The sequence below is a fragment of the Micromesistius poutassou genome (assembly GCF_964030765.1).
Source record: "Micromesistius poutassou genome assembly, chromosome: 18".
Lineage (NCBI taxonomy): Eukaryota > Metazoa > Chordata > Actinopteri > Gadiformes > Gadidae > Micromesistius > Micromesistius poutassou.
Genome location: NC_140288.1, coordinates 4,400,950 through 4,418,449, shown reverse-complemented (window position 1 = coordinate 4,418,449; position 17,500 = coordinate 4,400,950). Strand labels below are relative to the sequence as shown.

The following is a 17,500-nucleotide window of genomic DNA, read 5'->3' as shown; positions in this document are numbered from 1 at the left end:
ACCGCTTCATGAATAGAAGTTTTAAGCTATGTTTTACACACGCTTTTAGCTGCCTACAACTAACAAGTCGAGCTGCGTGAAGCCTTCAGATAGCGCCACGTTCAGAACTGCGATGACGAATGAACCCGGTGAACGCAAGGTTGCTATTGGAACATACCCCCCACCCTACCTCTGTACGTCAGTGGTACCACGTCGTCACACCAGAGAGGACATTGCAGTCATTAGAGAGAAGGGGCCGAGGGACTGACTTTGAAACAAGGACGAGAGTGGCAACCACGGCTTAACCCGTCGTCGCCCGGAGAGAACCATGGAAAGGGATTTTTATTATGTGGAATCGATTTTAATATTGGGATTTCCTGATTAAAATCATTCAAGGACTTCTGGTGAACAACAGCTATAATACAGACTATAATACGATTTAAAAAAAAAACAGGTTGGTTGGTTTGATTATAAAGGGGGAGAGGAAACTGGTTGAGGAAAGGAGCATAATTAAAGAAGATAATTGTATATTGACGACATCATGTTAAATGTAATTATACATTTTTAAAGCAGTATTAGATAAGTTACCAAATTAGTTTCCTCCAAGGATCCTCAAGGGGGAAAAAATTGAAATAACTGGAGAAAAATCAATCAATTCTGTCTCCTTTGAAAACACATACAGTAGGTCATCGACTTTATAGGGCGTGTCCCTTTACTGCTGAGCAGACGGTCCTGGGCCCATGTGCTTTAGCACCCACCGGATAAGGGTTGGGGTGGGTGGGTGGGTGGGTGGTAGGGGGGTGTGTGGTGGTGGTGGTGGTGGTGGTGGGGGTGTGAGGGGGTGTGAGGGGAGACAGATGGCTGTGCTGGGGCCCGAGCACAGCCAGGGTAATCTGGTGTTAATTAGTACTAATGGAGGAATACTGTGGAGTGGTGCGGCCCTAGGACCACTGGTCCAGGATCAGCCACTGGGTTCATCCTCCACCCTCTTGATGGCCATTTAGAGTTTGGCCGTTTGGCCACATCAGCCAATGGTGTGGACGTGCGCTTCATGCACTCTCTGTGCGGAGCTTAAGGATCTCAGAGGTGCCCGACAACGTGCACATCGCCGTAGAGCCGTGCACGAGGGCAGTGATGACGTCACGAGCTGTTGTGGTTCAGTGAGAATCATGATTTTGAGTTTACTATTTATTGGTCTTAATTGCTGATTTGAGCTATTATGTCAATTATTATATTGACATGGAATATACAATATCTGTTGTTTGATCATGATACTGACTGATCTGATTCATTGTTCAACGTGGGATTTAAGATGTGTTTCATTTTCTTGTCGGCATCATTCTCATGAGCTTGAATTTCGTTATCAAATGAATCCATGGTCCATGGTCTTTACTGGGTATTATTCAATAGTTAGACCTGGATTGGATTATAAATCCCTCTGAATGGCTTCAGGTGGTCAGAGTGGATCCATGCACCCCTTGGTAAATCAGGATTTAGTGAATCATTGTAATCATAATTCATGCTTACACCCGCACATTAAATACTATTCTGTTTGTACCGATTCACTTCCCTGCCTTCAAACCCTTACCTCCCCAAGTTCTCGGAGTCATCATTTCAACAACATTTCATTTTTTTCCTTCCCCCCGAAAACGACCAATGCGAGTTTCGTGTCATCAACTCTCAATATGTCTGAAACAGCGATGGCTTAACGATGACATCGTTAGCCCCAGCTCAGGAGGGCTGGAGCGTTTTGCTCTCCTCCACACTGACCACCCAGCAGGGGTGGAGGTGTGTGACGGGGGGGGGGGGGTGTGGGTTAGGGAGCGCGTCCCGGGGCGGGACTACCTTGGCTCTGAGACGCAGGCGGTCGATGGTGTTCTCCGCCTCAGCGAACCTGGTCAGCAGCGTGTTGTAGTCCTCCTGTAGGGGGAGGGAGACGCGTTAGTGCAGCACTCGGCCTGGACCACTGAGGGTCAGAGGGGAGGGAGGGAGGGGGGAGGGAGGGAGGGAGGGGCGTTAGAGGGGAGGGAGGGGCGTTAGAGGGGAGGGAGGGAGGGAGGGGCGTTAGAGGGGAGGGAGGGGCGTTAGAGGGGAGGGAGGGAGGGGCGTCAGAGGGGAGGGAGGGAGGTGTCTAATGTGTGTATTATGTCTTCAATAACAAGTGCATAAAACAAAGTGTGATTCATTTCTTCGAAATGGCTGGTTTAAGTTCATATATAAGGGGTTGCGGAATTGGCAGTAAAAACGTTGATGGAGGGGAATAAGTGCAGCGTTAGGGGAAGGAAAGCAGACCCAGACATGAGATAGAGAGGAGTGAAGACCAACGCTTTGGGCTTTCATTTAAACGACTTGAAAAACATTAGCATAGCAATCGTAAACAGTATGTTTAACTTTTTATGGAAAGCAGTAGTGACAAAAAGAATACAGCCACTGATGTGTGCGCTATGTGTGCTCCACAATTGCACTTTTAGTTTATTGAATATTAATATTCTCATATATTATACTGCCCAGTGCCTCATTCCCGTTTTATGTATGCACTCTTGCACTTCTGGTTAGACGCTTAACTGCATTTCATTTTCTAGTACTTATTCTTGTGTAAGGACAATAAAGTTGAATCTCATCCAATTTAATAATTGCATATCAGACCAGCAGATGACTGCGGAACAAAGGCATTAAATATAAATAAATATCACTGACGCAGTACAAGGTACACCAAGGTCTTTCCAATTAAATCTCCCTTAATCTGTATTTCGATCATTAAAATAAAATTGCGTTCTTCAACGGGTCAAAGCAGGGCAGAACATGGCAAATTAATTGGAACTTAAGCAGCAGTAAATTAACCTGCACATAACCCATATTGCTCCATTAAGTCCACAAGTATTTACTGGAGTACTACTCAACAATAACGGCTGAGGGTAGCCATGAGTCAGGGGCCCGTTTAGCATAGCTCAGACGTTAGCCTGCCCACCGTTCTTGCCAGGTTTTACCCAGAAGCCCCAGAAGGGTCTGGAGAAGAGCAATACATGTCTTTCTAGTTTCGACACGTTTTTTGTGGGAGCCAATCACCAAGCTGGCTTTTCCCTCTGGCACGCTATTGGCTGGTTTAACACAATGACAACAGGGAAGCGACGGCAAGCAGCCAATTGCGTACAGAGTCAATTTAACTCCGCCCGTTGATCACGCCTCTTGTGCTGAAGAAAAGCCTCCCCCCCCCACCCCCCCCCCCCCCCAAGATACCTGAAGCTGCTCCACTAGGCGGGTGGCCTGCTGGGGGCACCTGAAGTCCTCTGGGACGATGGAGACGGTGAAGTTCTGCTCCGGTCCCGACGGAGAAGGAGGTGGAGAGGGAGGCGCGTCCGTGCTGCTGAAGAGGATCTCTTTGGCGATGTCCGCGGGGGACTTGAAGACCAGGGGGGGCTCGGGGGACAGGCCCACGCTGCAGGACGTCCGGCTCTTGGGGGGCTCGTAGCCGCTCTTGGGGAAGCACACCTTTGGTTCCACCTTGGAGAAGTCCGGCGTACGGAAGCTTGGAGCTGCTCTCCTGTCGCACAAAGACAAACACTGTTGAGATGATGACTTGCATCCAACACCTTGCCGTGATGAAAGCTAACGCAAGAACACAGGTTTATTTTTAGATTGAAGGCTAAAAGTACTATGAGAAGCCTGTATTGGGGAGGAATGAGGATATCCAACAGGAAATAGGTATGTCGTTATTTAGACACATACAAAGCAACCTACAGCGCCACACAGGTAAATGCCAATAAGGACAAAATATAAGTTTCGGGCTTCTTACTCTAGCAAGCCTACAGGTAGACTGAGGACATGGGTACTATCCTAATAATACCACTAGGCATAACAGAACAGCTCATTCATCAACTACCTCATAGGCTGACGACAGTGAGCCAGTCTAGAAAGCAAGGCGGTCATTCACCTGACGTCCTGACGTTCATTTTTAGCAAACGTCCGCAGAGTCTTGCGGGATCTCTCTCTTGGCGTCCTACTAATCCTCCCACCTTGAGGCGAGTTGGGGGCATGTTGACATTCTGGTGGGGCTGCCTGGTACTTCTTTATAGACCAGGCCCCCCTGGGAGGTCTTCCTGGAGGGTTCGAGGGCCTAGAAGAAGAGGCTCCAGGAGAGTACTCGCGCATTTTTCTCGGACTAGGTGTCAGCCTCTTGGGCCGTTCGGTTTGTGACTTTTCAGGCATGTCCTTGGTCCGTTTGTGCCTCACCTCCACTTCCGTCAGTGCCGGGTCAAGACGGACCTTTAAGTCCATATCCTTGGCTGCTACGTCCAGTAACCGATGAGGCTTGGAGGCCTGGCTCACGCGGTGACTGCTGCTGCTGCTGCTACAGCAGGACTCTGGAAGGCTCTCTGTGTAGCCGTCTCCATCGGGCAGGGTCTCTTCCTCGATGCCCACGGACTGAGCCAGCTCCTCTGAGGAGTAGTGCAGCAGGTGGGGATACGTGTAGGACCGCTGTGCTGTAGGAGAAGGAAGAGAAGGAGACAGGGAAGAGGCAGGGTCCAGGCGACGGCTCGGTGAGGACGGGGAGATGTTCTTGGTTGTTCGGCACTTTTCGCTTCTGCCATTTCTCCCTGAAGGTTTGGTTACTGCTGCAGGCGGCACATGTTCTTCTTCAGAGTAGGCTGTGGTGGAACCCCCTGGGTAGGGCTCCTCTGGACCACCACAAGCTCCGGTGGGGGTACCCCAAGCATCTCCTCCCTCATCTTCATCTTCATCGTGTCCCTTCGCCCCGAGTTCCACGTCCTCCAGGGCGTCTTGCAGTCCGATGATGCCGTTCTCGTCCATGTGTCTCTCAAAGTCCTCCTCCCTCAGATCTTCTGCTTCCTCCTCCTCCTCCTCCTCCTCCTCATCTACACCACCTTCGTCCTCCCATCCATCCTCAGACGTTGCGTAGCTGGGCAGAGAGGTGTGTCGAGGGGCGGGGGTCCAGTTCAAAACCCCTGTGCTCATGTTCTTCCTCGACTCCATAACTCATGGAGTTAGGTCCTCCTTCCCAAGGATTCGATCCCCCCCACCGACCCACTACTAGCCCGGTACAGGATCTCTGAGCATCGTTGCTGGCCAAGTCAGGCAGTAAGAGGTCACCGCTGGAAGAGTGAGGCAGGATAATGAAGACTCAGTTCTTGGTCCTTGCTGCTGGAGAGGAAGAACAGCTGTCCAGATGGAGCAGATTCCTTACGGTTCCTGGAATAGATGGAAGTACAGAAGGTGTGTGTAAATGTGTGCTGAATAATTCATCACTTTCAAGTGCCACTACAAGAAACAAGTCCAAACAGTACAAAGACTTGTTCCCTATAAAATACAAATAATACATTTTATGGTATTAACTCAAAAATAATACATTAAAAATACTTTATTTATTAACAGCATTTACAAAGAATGGATTGGACTATCATCATAACTAATTAAAAAACGAATCTCATTATCAATAATCAACATTACTATATTCATTCCACATTCCACGTCTATCAGCCCTGAAGGTGAGCGAGTTTTCCTTGCTGAGCAACGTCACACATCACCCACACAAGCCAGGGCAGGAAGCAGACCTGCTGGCAGGAACCTTTATACTTCACACCGCTTTACGCCACACACAAGCATGCATATTCAAGTACACACACACACATTCATGTTACACACACACACACACACACACACACATTCAGGTTACACACACACACACACACACACACACACACACACACACACACACACACACACACAATGACACATTCAGGTTACACACACACACACACACACACACACACACACACACACACACACACACACACAATGACACGTTCAGGTTACACACACACACACACACACACACACACACACACACACACACACACACACACACACATTCAGGTTACACACACATTCAGGTTACACACACACACACACACACACACACACACACACACATGGACACATTTCAGGTGCATACCCAAACAAAGACAAATTCAGGTGCACACTCACACACACACACACATACACACACAAACATGTACGTGTTGTCATGCACATGAATACTCAGTAAACATTCAGGCCCCCCCCCACACACACGCACACACACACACACACACACACACACACACACACACACACACACACACACACACACACACACACACACACACACACACACACACACACACACACACACACACACACACACACACACACACGTGTTGTCATGCACATGAATACTCAGTATCAACTAGTAAGTAATCCATGTATAATCAAATTACTTAAGACTAGCCGACAGCACAGAGAGGCTTGCTGAAAGAAAGGTTTGGGTTGGTAGCCTATGTGCTATAGTTTATAAGTATTGCCAGAACATAGACCAACCTTTACAATCTGATGAACACACAACATACAACCTAAAACCACAAATCTCACCAGCAGATTATTGTGTATTTAGTCAATGTTCATTTGTCCAACTAAGTACAAACGTCCAAACGTCCTAGTGTTTCTTCTTCTGCCAAACCCCTGAAAAGCGACTTCCTCTAGTCTAGCATGACCGTAACAGAGCTCTGGTGACAGCCCTACCTGTTGCTGTGTCCATACTCTCTGTGTACACGCAGTGGAGAGGGGATTGGGGTCAACACTGCTGAGACAATGGGGGGAATTAAGCTACATGCTAAAGCCTACTACATTTACAGTAGGCTACAGAGGGTTAGCCGCGATACCACACAACGTGGGGCAGAAGACAAGGCTAATCCCCAGGCGCTGTCCTTTAGCACTAGCGCCGTGTCTGGGGCTGACAGGTGGGTGGGTGGGGGGGAGTCAAGTTAGACCGAAAAGAGCTCAGCAGTTAACAGTGACAGTAAAAAAATACAAATGAGAGGTAGAAAAAGAGAAAGATGTTGTCCAGAGGTCAGGCGGGGAGCAGAGAGAAGGAGATAGCGTGGAGGATAAGTGACTTTCTGTCACTTGTCTGCAAAAGCACAACAGGTTTACAAGAGCCAAAAGGAGGCTATGGTTCGCACCAGTGGAACTAGGCTATTTAGTCACCTGAATACCTGGAGAACTCGCAATGCCTGAATTACAAAGGAGACTGGACGGGTATGTGTAGTTAGTAACCAAGCAATAACAGGTACTCTAACCCTGTTCAACAATGGAGCAAGGCAAGGACTCAAACACAGAAAGCAGTACAGTAAGTAAGTGTAAATAACAACAATAGTAGCCATACCACTACATCCTGCCCGTGAGGAGCAAGCTGGTACATTTATTTTGGAGTTACAATATAAATCCAACACTCTTAAAAACACAAGAGTGTACACACTGTTCGGAAATGCCTTGTTTTTAGATGTATTCTACACACAATCTCCAGGTCTCTGGCCAAGAATTCGAGAACAATCAAAATACAAATTCAATCCATTTCCTGAGAAATATGACTAATACGTGTTTTGAAAAATACTAACAAAGTGCACTGCCTGCAGTAAATGTGCTGGTGAAACACACACACACACACACACACACACACACACACACACACACACACACACACACACACACACACACACACACACACACACCTGTAAGAGACGCAAGAAGCAGAGTAACAAAAAATAAACAATACACAGAGATTCATCTCTAACTCGTCGACACATGTGGACAACTCACCGCGTTATGCAGATGTGTTTATTTATGAATGCAGAAGTGATTTTCTGGAGATTTCAGATCGGTCGACTGCACAGCTGCAGCGACCCGTTGCCTTGAGAACACACACATACACACACACACACACACACACACACATACACACACACACACACTAGACCAACCCCCGGGTCACCAAGCGACCACAGACACGCAAACCAAACCAAAGCGTTGAGTCGCAGGTCGGAGCGGCGGACAGAGACGTTGTATACTGACTTGGACTTCACTTTCTCGGGTCTCGTAGCGATCGTTTGCAGTAGTTTGTCGCCGGATATGAACCTCAGCATCAGCAACACGACGAGATGCGGGATCACTTGTTGAGAGGAGATCTCTTTCATCAGTTCCCAAAGTCATCAGTCCACCACTTTCGCTCACAACGGATAGGCATGTAAATAATGCATTTAAAAGAACATCCAACTAAAAGCTCGGCGAGTTTGAATCCACCTTTCGACGTACAAATAGCGCTGTAACGTTCACAAGTAACAACAAAGTCGCGTTTATGACCGAGTTAATTATTATTCTTTATAGTGGGGCACTGATTTAGCTGGCGGAAAACTAGTGTGAGGCAAAACAAAAGCTTGACGCCGAAGACGAGCGCTGATTGGCTGGCATCAGTGTGTAAGGGCGGGACAGAGCTTTGATTGACGTGTCTAAACAGTTAGGTTCACTGGGGTGTAGCACATATCCCCACCCCTCTGTGTTGTGGTTTTTATTTTACTCGAAAAAAACAACAACATAATATGTGTAAATGCTGAAATTAATATAATTATTATAAATAAAACATAAAACTGAAGAACACGGTGTAGACACGCGGGGGCAGCCTTTCCTCACATTTGTCTACCACAATTTTGGTAGACAACATTTTATATAATATAGATATAAATATATAGTTAACATAAAGTAGATTAAATCCCTGATGCATGTGGTCGTAAATAAGAAGTCGGAGAGCAGAAATAAGTTGATATATATATATATATATGTGTGTGTGTGTGTGTGTGTGTGTGTGTGTGTGTGTGTGTGTGTGTGTGTGTGTGTGTGTGTGTGTGTGTGTGTGTGTGTGTGTGTGTGATGGGGCAAAAGGGGAGAGGAAAATAGAGACACGATTGCTGTTATATAACGTTAACTTACATCCAGGTTGTATGTTTGATTTCCATATTTCCACGGTGGATGGATGAATACTTAATAATTATATCTTCATGATTTACCGTCGGCCCACCTTCAGTACGGACGGCCTGCGCCAACAACACCGCGAACCAGCTTGACCTAACAGGTGTTGTGCATTGGTACGCACCCCTGTCGTCCAACGTGTCCCCTCATAAAGTAGCCTAGTACTATAGCCAAAATAATTAAACTTCTGGGTGAAATTCTAATTCCTTCTAGTGAGGTCCTCATTAGTTTAGATGTTTGACAAGCAAGGAATTTGTAATTAGATCTGGGGTGTATTTTCACTGAATGTGATGTCGTGGAATAAAAAAGTGTTGTTTTGCAATTGCATCCGTTATTATTATCCGTTACAAAGTACGTGTTTTAAGGATCTGGTGTTGAGAAGACCATATTTTACTGACACTCTTTAAGACTCACATCTTCTAAAAGAGTGTAAATAAACGAGGCTCCTCTCTTCTCTGCTGTTCTAGAGAATCATCGCGAAGGGGGGTTCATTTCACGACAGGGGTGCGTTCCACGGCGCAGCACTCGAATCGAATCACAATAATTCGCTCTTCGGGGCACTGGCGAGTAAATGACTTACCGCGAGAACACGGTCAGCATCCCATTACCCGGTGCAGTCCTACACGGCCCTTTGAGGTCAATGTCACATTAAGCAATATTACCCAAGCTAAGGTAAAAGTTACACTGCATATCTGTGTTGTCCTATATGTTGCTTTGTGTGGCTATTTAGCCACAGTAAAACAACTTTGAGAGATGGACAAATGGGGGGAGAAAATATATTGTATGCATCTTACATACAGGAAGCCAGGAAGAGAGAGACAACTCATTTTCTATTACGTATGTCCCTCTTCGCAACGTGTGAAGAGGGACAGACGTAATACAAGATGAGTTGTGAATCACAACTTTCACTTTCTGTCTATGTGTGTCTGACAGACGTAATAGAAGATGAGAGAGAAAGAGAGAGAATAAAAGAGTAAGATGGGAACAGAGAAGTAGAGGGGAGAGAGTAATAAGTAAGAAAGAAAGAAAGAGGCGGACAGAGAGAACTGGGTTGGCTGCATTGTAATTATATAGTCATACTGCGTGTGTGCTTGCTCAGCAGCTTCACAATAAGAGTACTTTGAGTCTGCCAGTCTGTTTTGTGCAGTAACCTTTATTGTAAAATTAAACACACTTTCTGTATAAATAGCATTTCAGTGTACAACACCCACATGAAAATCTGCAAGCGAGGAAAATACATAAAAAAGGGGCAAAATCAGCGGTCTGAACATTTCAGGGGATAACAGAAGACTGGCCTTTTGTGCAGGTGATAATGGTCGAGTTAAACACAAAAGTATGGAAATCCTTGAAAAGAGGAACGAAAGTGTCCGCAAATTGTTTGTATGCTTTTTTCCCATCACTTCTGAAAAATGCACACGTTGGAAATTCTTGGACTTGCCGTCAAACTTTAGCGGTGGTGGACACGCACGTAACTTTCGTCTGCTATAAAGATCCCTGTTCGTCCTTTTCACGTCTTTCAGTTGTTGATCCTACATTTGGACACGCCGGAGGAAAAGCCGTAAAACAATGCGATGCTATGTTGTTGCTACTCAAGAATCTAATATCGCAAAAAAATGTTCCATCGTGAGATTGTCATCGACAGCGTCAGCTGAAACAGATTTTAGATTGGATCCTCCTCCTCCCTTAAGTGAAGTTGGGAGAAAACGAAACGACAAAACCATTGTATTGCCGTGGTAACAGATCAAGTAGCCGTCTCAGGGCTCAAGCATCTCTCTGTCTTCCCTGATTAATGGCGCTGTCATCAGCGTGTGGTGATTACAAGATGTGATCAAATCACAAGATCTCCTCTCTATAGGCCTAGTTGTAGTGTTGCGCTGATTTTGAATATTTCTTCAGCTTTTTCAATAAGTCCTATTTTGCAGTGAGGTCTTAGACACAGGTGTGTGTGTGTGTGTGTGTGTGTGTGTGTGTGTGTGTGTGCACTTGGGTATGTGTGGGTATGGGATGAGTTGTGCGTTTGTGTGTGTGTGTGTGTGTGTGTGTGTGTGTGTGTGGATAGCCTGGGGCAGGTGTTGGATTTGGCAAGGTGTCCCCTCTCTGTGGCAGGATGTAGTGTGTGTGTTGGTACAGACATCGGGCCTGTGCCTCTGCCACAGCTTATCTTTCCAGAACATGTACAGTTCTCTTTAGTTCCTCCGATGCCTGGGTCTCGCCGACATGTTCCCACCGCTAAGTTTTGGTAATTATTCAGCCTTGCTTCAGTCTTTGTACTCCCAGTACGACATTAGATAATAGTGTCGAGGACGGACGCACACACTTAAACAAGCACACACACACACACACACACACACACACACACATTAAACACAAGCAAACCCACATACTGAGCACCACACACACAAAACACCACACACACAAAGCACAAACTTGTGCCCACACACACACATACACACACACACAACACAAAGACACACAGTCATCCCATACATACCCACAAAACAACGCATATGTGCACACACACACACACACACACACACACACACACACACACACACATAGACACTGTACAAAACACCAACATTCACACACAAACACAGGCGCAGCTGGAGAACACAAGAGCGAGAATCCCCCAGAGTACTGTATGTCCCAGTCTACTCCGCTTCTCCTAATGACAGACCAAACATCTCCATAACAACACCACTACCTCTCCACATCTCTGTCATTCATTCTGTCTTCCTATTGTTCTCTCTATGATTCTTTCGTGACATTGTTCCCTCCACCATTCTCCGTCACTATCTCCATTGTTCTCCATCGTTCTATTAACATTGTTCTCTTCACCACCCTCTCTATTGTTCCCTCTCTATCATTCTATTTCCTCTCTCATTCTCCCTTATTCTCTCTATCGTTGCCTCCATCTCTCTGAACTTTGTTAGCATGATGGTGTGTGTGTCTGTGTGTGTGTGTGTGTGTGTGTGTGTGTGTGTCTGTGTGCTCACGTCCATGTGTGTTTGATTAAACATGCCCTTACATCATTTCTAAAGTCTTTGGCTTAGTCGTACTTAAATATCCCTCATCTCCTCATCATCGTATCATACATGGCTACGGCAAGTCCCTGTGGACAAATTCACAAAATCAACAAAAGTAGCAATACTTGAAAGGAAAGGCTGAAAAGTGCAAAGGATTCACAGAAACAAGTGGAAGAATAACAGGAAATAACAATATATATTATGTTTCCATTCATACCAGTCTCAAGGTCTCTGGGTTTGAAATGGTTTCTCTCTGCTTTTTCTGTGTGAGATTTTAACCCACAAAGCACCATTTGTAACTTTTATTTTGAAAAGTGCTACATAAATAAAGTTAATGATAATTATTACTATTATTTACTAACTTTGTTGAACCCAAGCTAAGCATGTTTGTTCCGCTCTCGTACCTTTTCGTTGATTTCACTGCCGGAAACAAACTGGAAAAATACTTCAAATGTTAACCAAGAATGGGAACATGTGTATCTATCTGCTGTGGTGCGCAGCTCAAGATGCCATACAGCAGGGATTCTAATCCATGTATATATATATATCTTATCTATATGAATGTGTAGCGGGTATATAATATATCTGTATCTACATTTGTTCATTTGTACAACACAAGAAAAACTGGTATCACAGGACAGGCTGATAAAGGGAAACCATCATGTTTCTTCTTTTTTTTTGCTGGAGAGAGAGAGAGCGAGAGAGAGAGAGAGAGACAGAGAGAGAGAGAGAGAGAGAGAGAGAGAGAGAGAGAGAGAGAGAGACACAGAGAGAGGTTGGTTTTGTATGTGGAGGGTCACCCATTAGGAGGACACACAAGGTGAGGCTGGGTTAACGGACGGTTCAAACGTTGTTGTTTAAAACGGCGGAATGTTCCGCTGGTTCAACTCAAGCGCATCGCTACGACTACAAAAAACAAAAATTTAATCCCGGTCGCCATCAACCCGACCCCCTAGCTCTGGGGGACGAGATCTACAGCGCGAGATCCGTCTCCACCCGGTGGTCTTGATCCCGGGAGGCCTGGATTAGAGCAGAAGCCTCCCCTCCATGATGGATGAGGTCTTCTCCAGAGCGACCAGTGTCTTCACATTTCACAGGTTGGTTGAGCAGGTGAACGGCTGAAGGTGAGAGGAGGAGAGAGGTGAGAGGGGGGGTGGGAGGGGGCCATGCAACGATGACACATCTATCAAAACTATAGAGGCTCCTATAGAGTGTCTCCCGCCCGTCTTCCTGCTGGGTAGAAAGTATGGAACGCGTCTCATTCAAATGTAAATGTACTTATTTCTGGAGGCCTGCAGTGAGTCCTTCAAAGGGGGCCTTGCGGGACGGTTTCAAACCATGTTGATCCTTCCAAAAAGTTCCAAAAGTCTTGGTTCTTCGCGGCAAAACATTCTAGAATAACCAAACCACCAGTTTGACGGGAAAACCGCACACCAAGACGGCCGCATTGTGTTACGCGCGCGTGGCGTGATCACGTGACACCGCCACCTAGCGACCACCTTGGAACAAAAAAACGCTTGCCGGGTGAAAGACTGCGGAACACCCCCCCACCCCCCCCCACTGCCACCCCCACCACCCGCTCACATCACAGCTAGCTGTTTTGTTAGCGCTTCTCCACCGCCGCCAGGGGGGGAACAAGTGCCGTTCTCGCAGCGGTCCCCTCGGTCCTCTCGGTCCTCTCGTCTCCAAGCTATAGCGCCACGTTGAACTCTGTCACCAGGAAGTCCACGTGGTCGCGCTCTTTGCTCTTGAAGGCCTCGGCGATGAGGCGGGCGGCGTCGCGGTGCTCGCGGCCCCTGAGGGAGACCCCGTTGACCTCCAGGATCACCTGGCCCACGCGCAGCTGGCCGCAGTTGTGGGCCGACCCGCCCCTCTGGTGGTGAGGGAGAGAGAGGGAGAGAGAGGGAGAGAGACGAGAGAGAGAGAGACAAGAGAGAGAGAGAGAGGGAGAGAGAGAGAGAGAGAGAGACAAGAGAGAGAGAGAGAGAGAGAGAGAAAATGAACAGGAGATTAATGAGAGATAAATAAGTAAATGTGTGGGTGCGCAAGTGCGAGAATGTGTGAGTGGGTGATAGTGGGTGTGTGTGTGTGTGTGTGTGTGTGTGTGTGCCTGTGTGTGTGTGTGTGTGTGTGTGATTGTGTGTGTCTGTATATGTGTACGTGTGCCTGTGTGTGTGTGTGTGTGGTGTGTGTGTGTGTGTGTGTGTGTGTGTGTGTGTGTGTGTGTGTGATTGTGTGTGTCTGTATATGTGTACGTGTGCCTGTGTGTGTGTGTGTGTGTGTGTGTGTGTGTGTGTAACCAAATGTTCGACCAATAAAAGTCTATTGGGTTCAGGTTGTACTGCGTTCTCTGGGCAGGTCACACGGTATGAAAAGTCTTCATATATCTTAAAGCATCTACTGTCTACATTATTATTGACACGCTATATAAAAACTGCTCTGAACCCAGGCGCCCGGCCACTTTAAAACACAGTGGTCTTCATCAAGTCTGTTCTATGAAGAAACGGCGACGAAACAAGAGAGAATATTGGATTTACATTTAATCAATTAATTGATTGAATTTATATAGCGCTTTTCTAGACAATCAAAGACGCTTTACAGTGAAGGGGGGGACCTCACTAACCACCACCAGCAGAGGCTTCTATCACAGCACGCAATCAAAGCAAGCAATCTAAATTGAAGCCTAATAGAAAAGAACTGCAAAGTGCAGAGTCAACGATATTAGTTTTATGCATCTCTGCAAAATGTCTGATTCGGCTAACATCAACTCTTGAGTAAATGCGACATTTTATAAATATTATAGAATAATTGTAACGGAAGTTTGCACATGTATTACAGCCCTGCCCTTTCATAAATACGTACCAACTACATGATCTAATATAATCTAAAAGGTTAGCTGTCCCCAACAACAACCCTGTGTTTATCAAATTGGTAGCTTAGGGATACGAATAACACTGGAAACATTTCATATAAAACAAAAAGACCAATAATGTTCGTGTTTCCACCACATAAAACACAGCGACAGCAATACTTGGCTTCAATCTCATCCTTCACCCAAAACTACTTTTTTGTGCGAGTAAGGGGAAAACTTGGTGGTCTTAAACTGCAGAAACCGAACAATCAGTCTCAGAAGCAGCGCGGCGACACTAAACTGCACTTAACCATCTGCTCCGCCCTGAGAACACATCTCCAGCGAGGACTCGTGGCTCGGTAAGAGCTCCACCACTATGGCCGGCCGGCGGGACAGCGTACGCAACATCAGCTCTCCACAAAAGGCACCGGGTGAAGGTTATAAACAAACCCCAGGGTACCCCATCCGGTCTGCTCCTCCTCCTCCTCCTCCTCCTCCACCCTGGAGAACCATTAGAGCGAGCCTCTCTCTCTCCAGCCAGAGAGCCCTTAGAGTGAGCCTCTCTCTCTCCGGTTCTGCTGTGGCTGCCCTTTCACTGCCTGATGAAATGTCCGAGGACAAGGCTGTGAAATACGTCTTGTTGGGGGGAGGGGGGGGCGGGGCTGATCCGTCAGCACCAGGGTTATAGTCGCACTGTGTAACGTCTCAACTAGCTCGTCGCTTCAAATAACCCGGACGTATGTATCTGTGACCGATGCTGATCGATACAGCTTCCAATAATGTCATCGATTAGATCCCGTCCTATAATCCTTCAACACATCCCATCGCGCCACAGCTGAGCTACGCTAGTTCCTGTCAGGCGATTAGACAGCCAGTCCGAGTCGACAGATCACTGTTATTGAGTTAACATGTCATCAAGTGGGTCGGTAGGGGTTAGAAAGTGATTTCAGATACGTGTCGTTAAAGGGCAGGTTGGGGTTAGGGGGTATCCTGCTGAAGGATGCCTACAGGTTGGGCTGTGGACATCAGGGGATCGAACCCAGTACCTTTTTAGCCTAACCCTCCTACATTGGGGTGGAAGATAACTGACCACCGGATATAAACAACCAGGTAAGTCCTTCTAGGACTGCATGTTCCGTAACGGTGCTGGCAACTGTTGTAACAGCCATCAGGCGAAAATGAACCTCATGAACTGAACTCTGATCTACTCACGAACCGCCGCCACTATGCACCGAGAGAAGTTCTGCGGTGTGGGAGCGTTCGTGTCCGTGAGCCTGTGCTGGGGCATAATCTGCTGATTGACCCACCTCCATTCTGGACACACTAATATGTTTCAGCTTATTTCTTCACCTCGCTTCACACAAAATAACACCTTCACAAACGATGGACTGCATAATTACACCTTCACAAACGATGGACCGTATAGAAAATATACCTCCTGAGTACACCTATTCATTCATGTGATTTCTTTAACATAGATATATAGATTTCTTTAAAAGATGAGATGTCTATGAAAGCAATTCAATTGAAAAAACAACCTTTGTTGATCCTTGCCTTAAGGAGAACAGCTCTAGACTCAAGCCCTGCTTTCACACTGTCACAAAACTGATCAATGGTAAATGAACAGCATTTATAAAGCCTTTTTCTAACCAGTGGCCACTCAAAGCGCTTCACAATATTGCCTAACATTCACCCATTTATACACATTTATACACAAATAGTTTATTACAATAGTTCTAATTACAGTAGGTTGAAAGTGCAAAAATGTGCAAGTAGTGCAAAAATGATGCATTTCACAAAGGAATATGCACGTTGCTACGAACTGTAGCAACGCGCATGCTACACGCCACCTAGGTGGCTCTGCTGGGCTCCTCCACACACAGGACGTGACGGGGTGGTGATGTTTGGAGCTGATAATAGATAGCCCTGGTGCTCCATGTTGCCATGGAGGATATCTCTCCCTGAGTGTGTGTGGTGATGGCTGGTTTAACCTGTGCACACTGATTACTCAATGTACCGTTGTGCAGCCTCACCCAGCCCCAGAGTCCAATCAGTTTGACTCGGGCCTTGTGAGGCTGCTTAACCCAGCCATCATCCACACACACACACTCCCACACAAACCCTCACCAGTCCAGCCACCAGCCCATTGCTGAACTATCGTCTGTTGGTCTGCCTTCCTCGCAATCCTGTCCCTGCCTTGCTTGCTATTACATCAACTCAGTGTCTTCGGTAAATCCTTTATTTATGTGTTTATTTTATTTATGTCTTTGTCGTGCGTTTGAGGACACTGGCCTCCAGATTTGTACCGCCTCCTCCTTTCCCCCACCCGTACATTTTCCCTTGTGTATTTCAACACCAGTTCCAAGGCCAAAAACATTGACCAGTGATTTATTGCCATTGCCGCAACAAATTTTGATGAGGGCAAGCCAACTGAATTTACTCCAACATCAAAACTAATTCATCACAAGGATACAAGATTGGGATGAAAGGGTGAATTCTCCAGGGAAAAGTTGGCTGTGCATTGCGTAACTTGAATGTGATCCAGAGTCCTGCATGTTGTTGTGTTTTCAGTTATCATCCAGGGCTGTCATTAGGTATGATGGATGATCTCCATGGGTGGTTTCCACTCAGCCGCTTCCCCCAAAACTACCCACCGTGTAAGAGATTCCCCGGGAGGTTCTCCTCCTTATCTTCACAAAGCTCATCACAAATAAAAATATAAACGTTGAAATACATGAATATGCAACATTTGGTGGAGCCTTTTCCGAAAGCATCTTCGGGGTAAAAA

General features: G+C 46.5%; 1 protein-coding gene across 1 annotated transcript in view; it reads right to left on the bottom strand.

Annotated features, from left to right (window-relative positions):
- Positions 1-13,551: 13,551 nt before the first annotated feature.
- Positions 13,552-17,500, bottom strand: part of whrna (whirlin a) — a gene marked incomplete at both ends in the record, with an annotated part of 119,153 nt that continues 115,204 nt past the window's right edge. The window contains one exon of the mRNA XM_084483261.1: positions 13,552-13,734. Within this exon, the coding sequence (XP_084339387.1) occupies positions 13,552-13,734 (183 nt within the window). The remainder of the gene's footprint in view (positions 13,735-17,500) is intronic.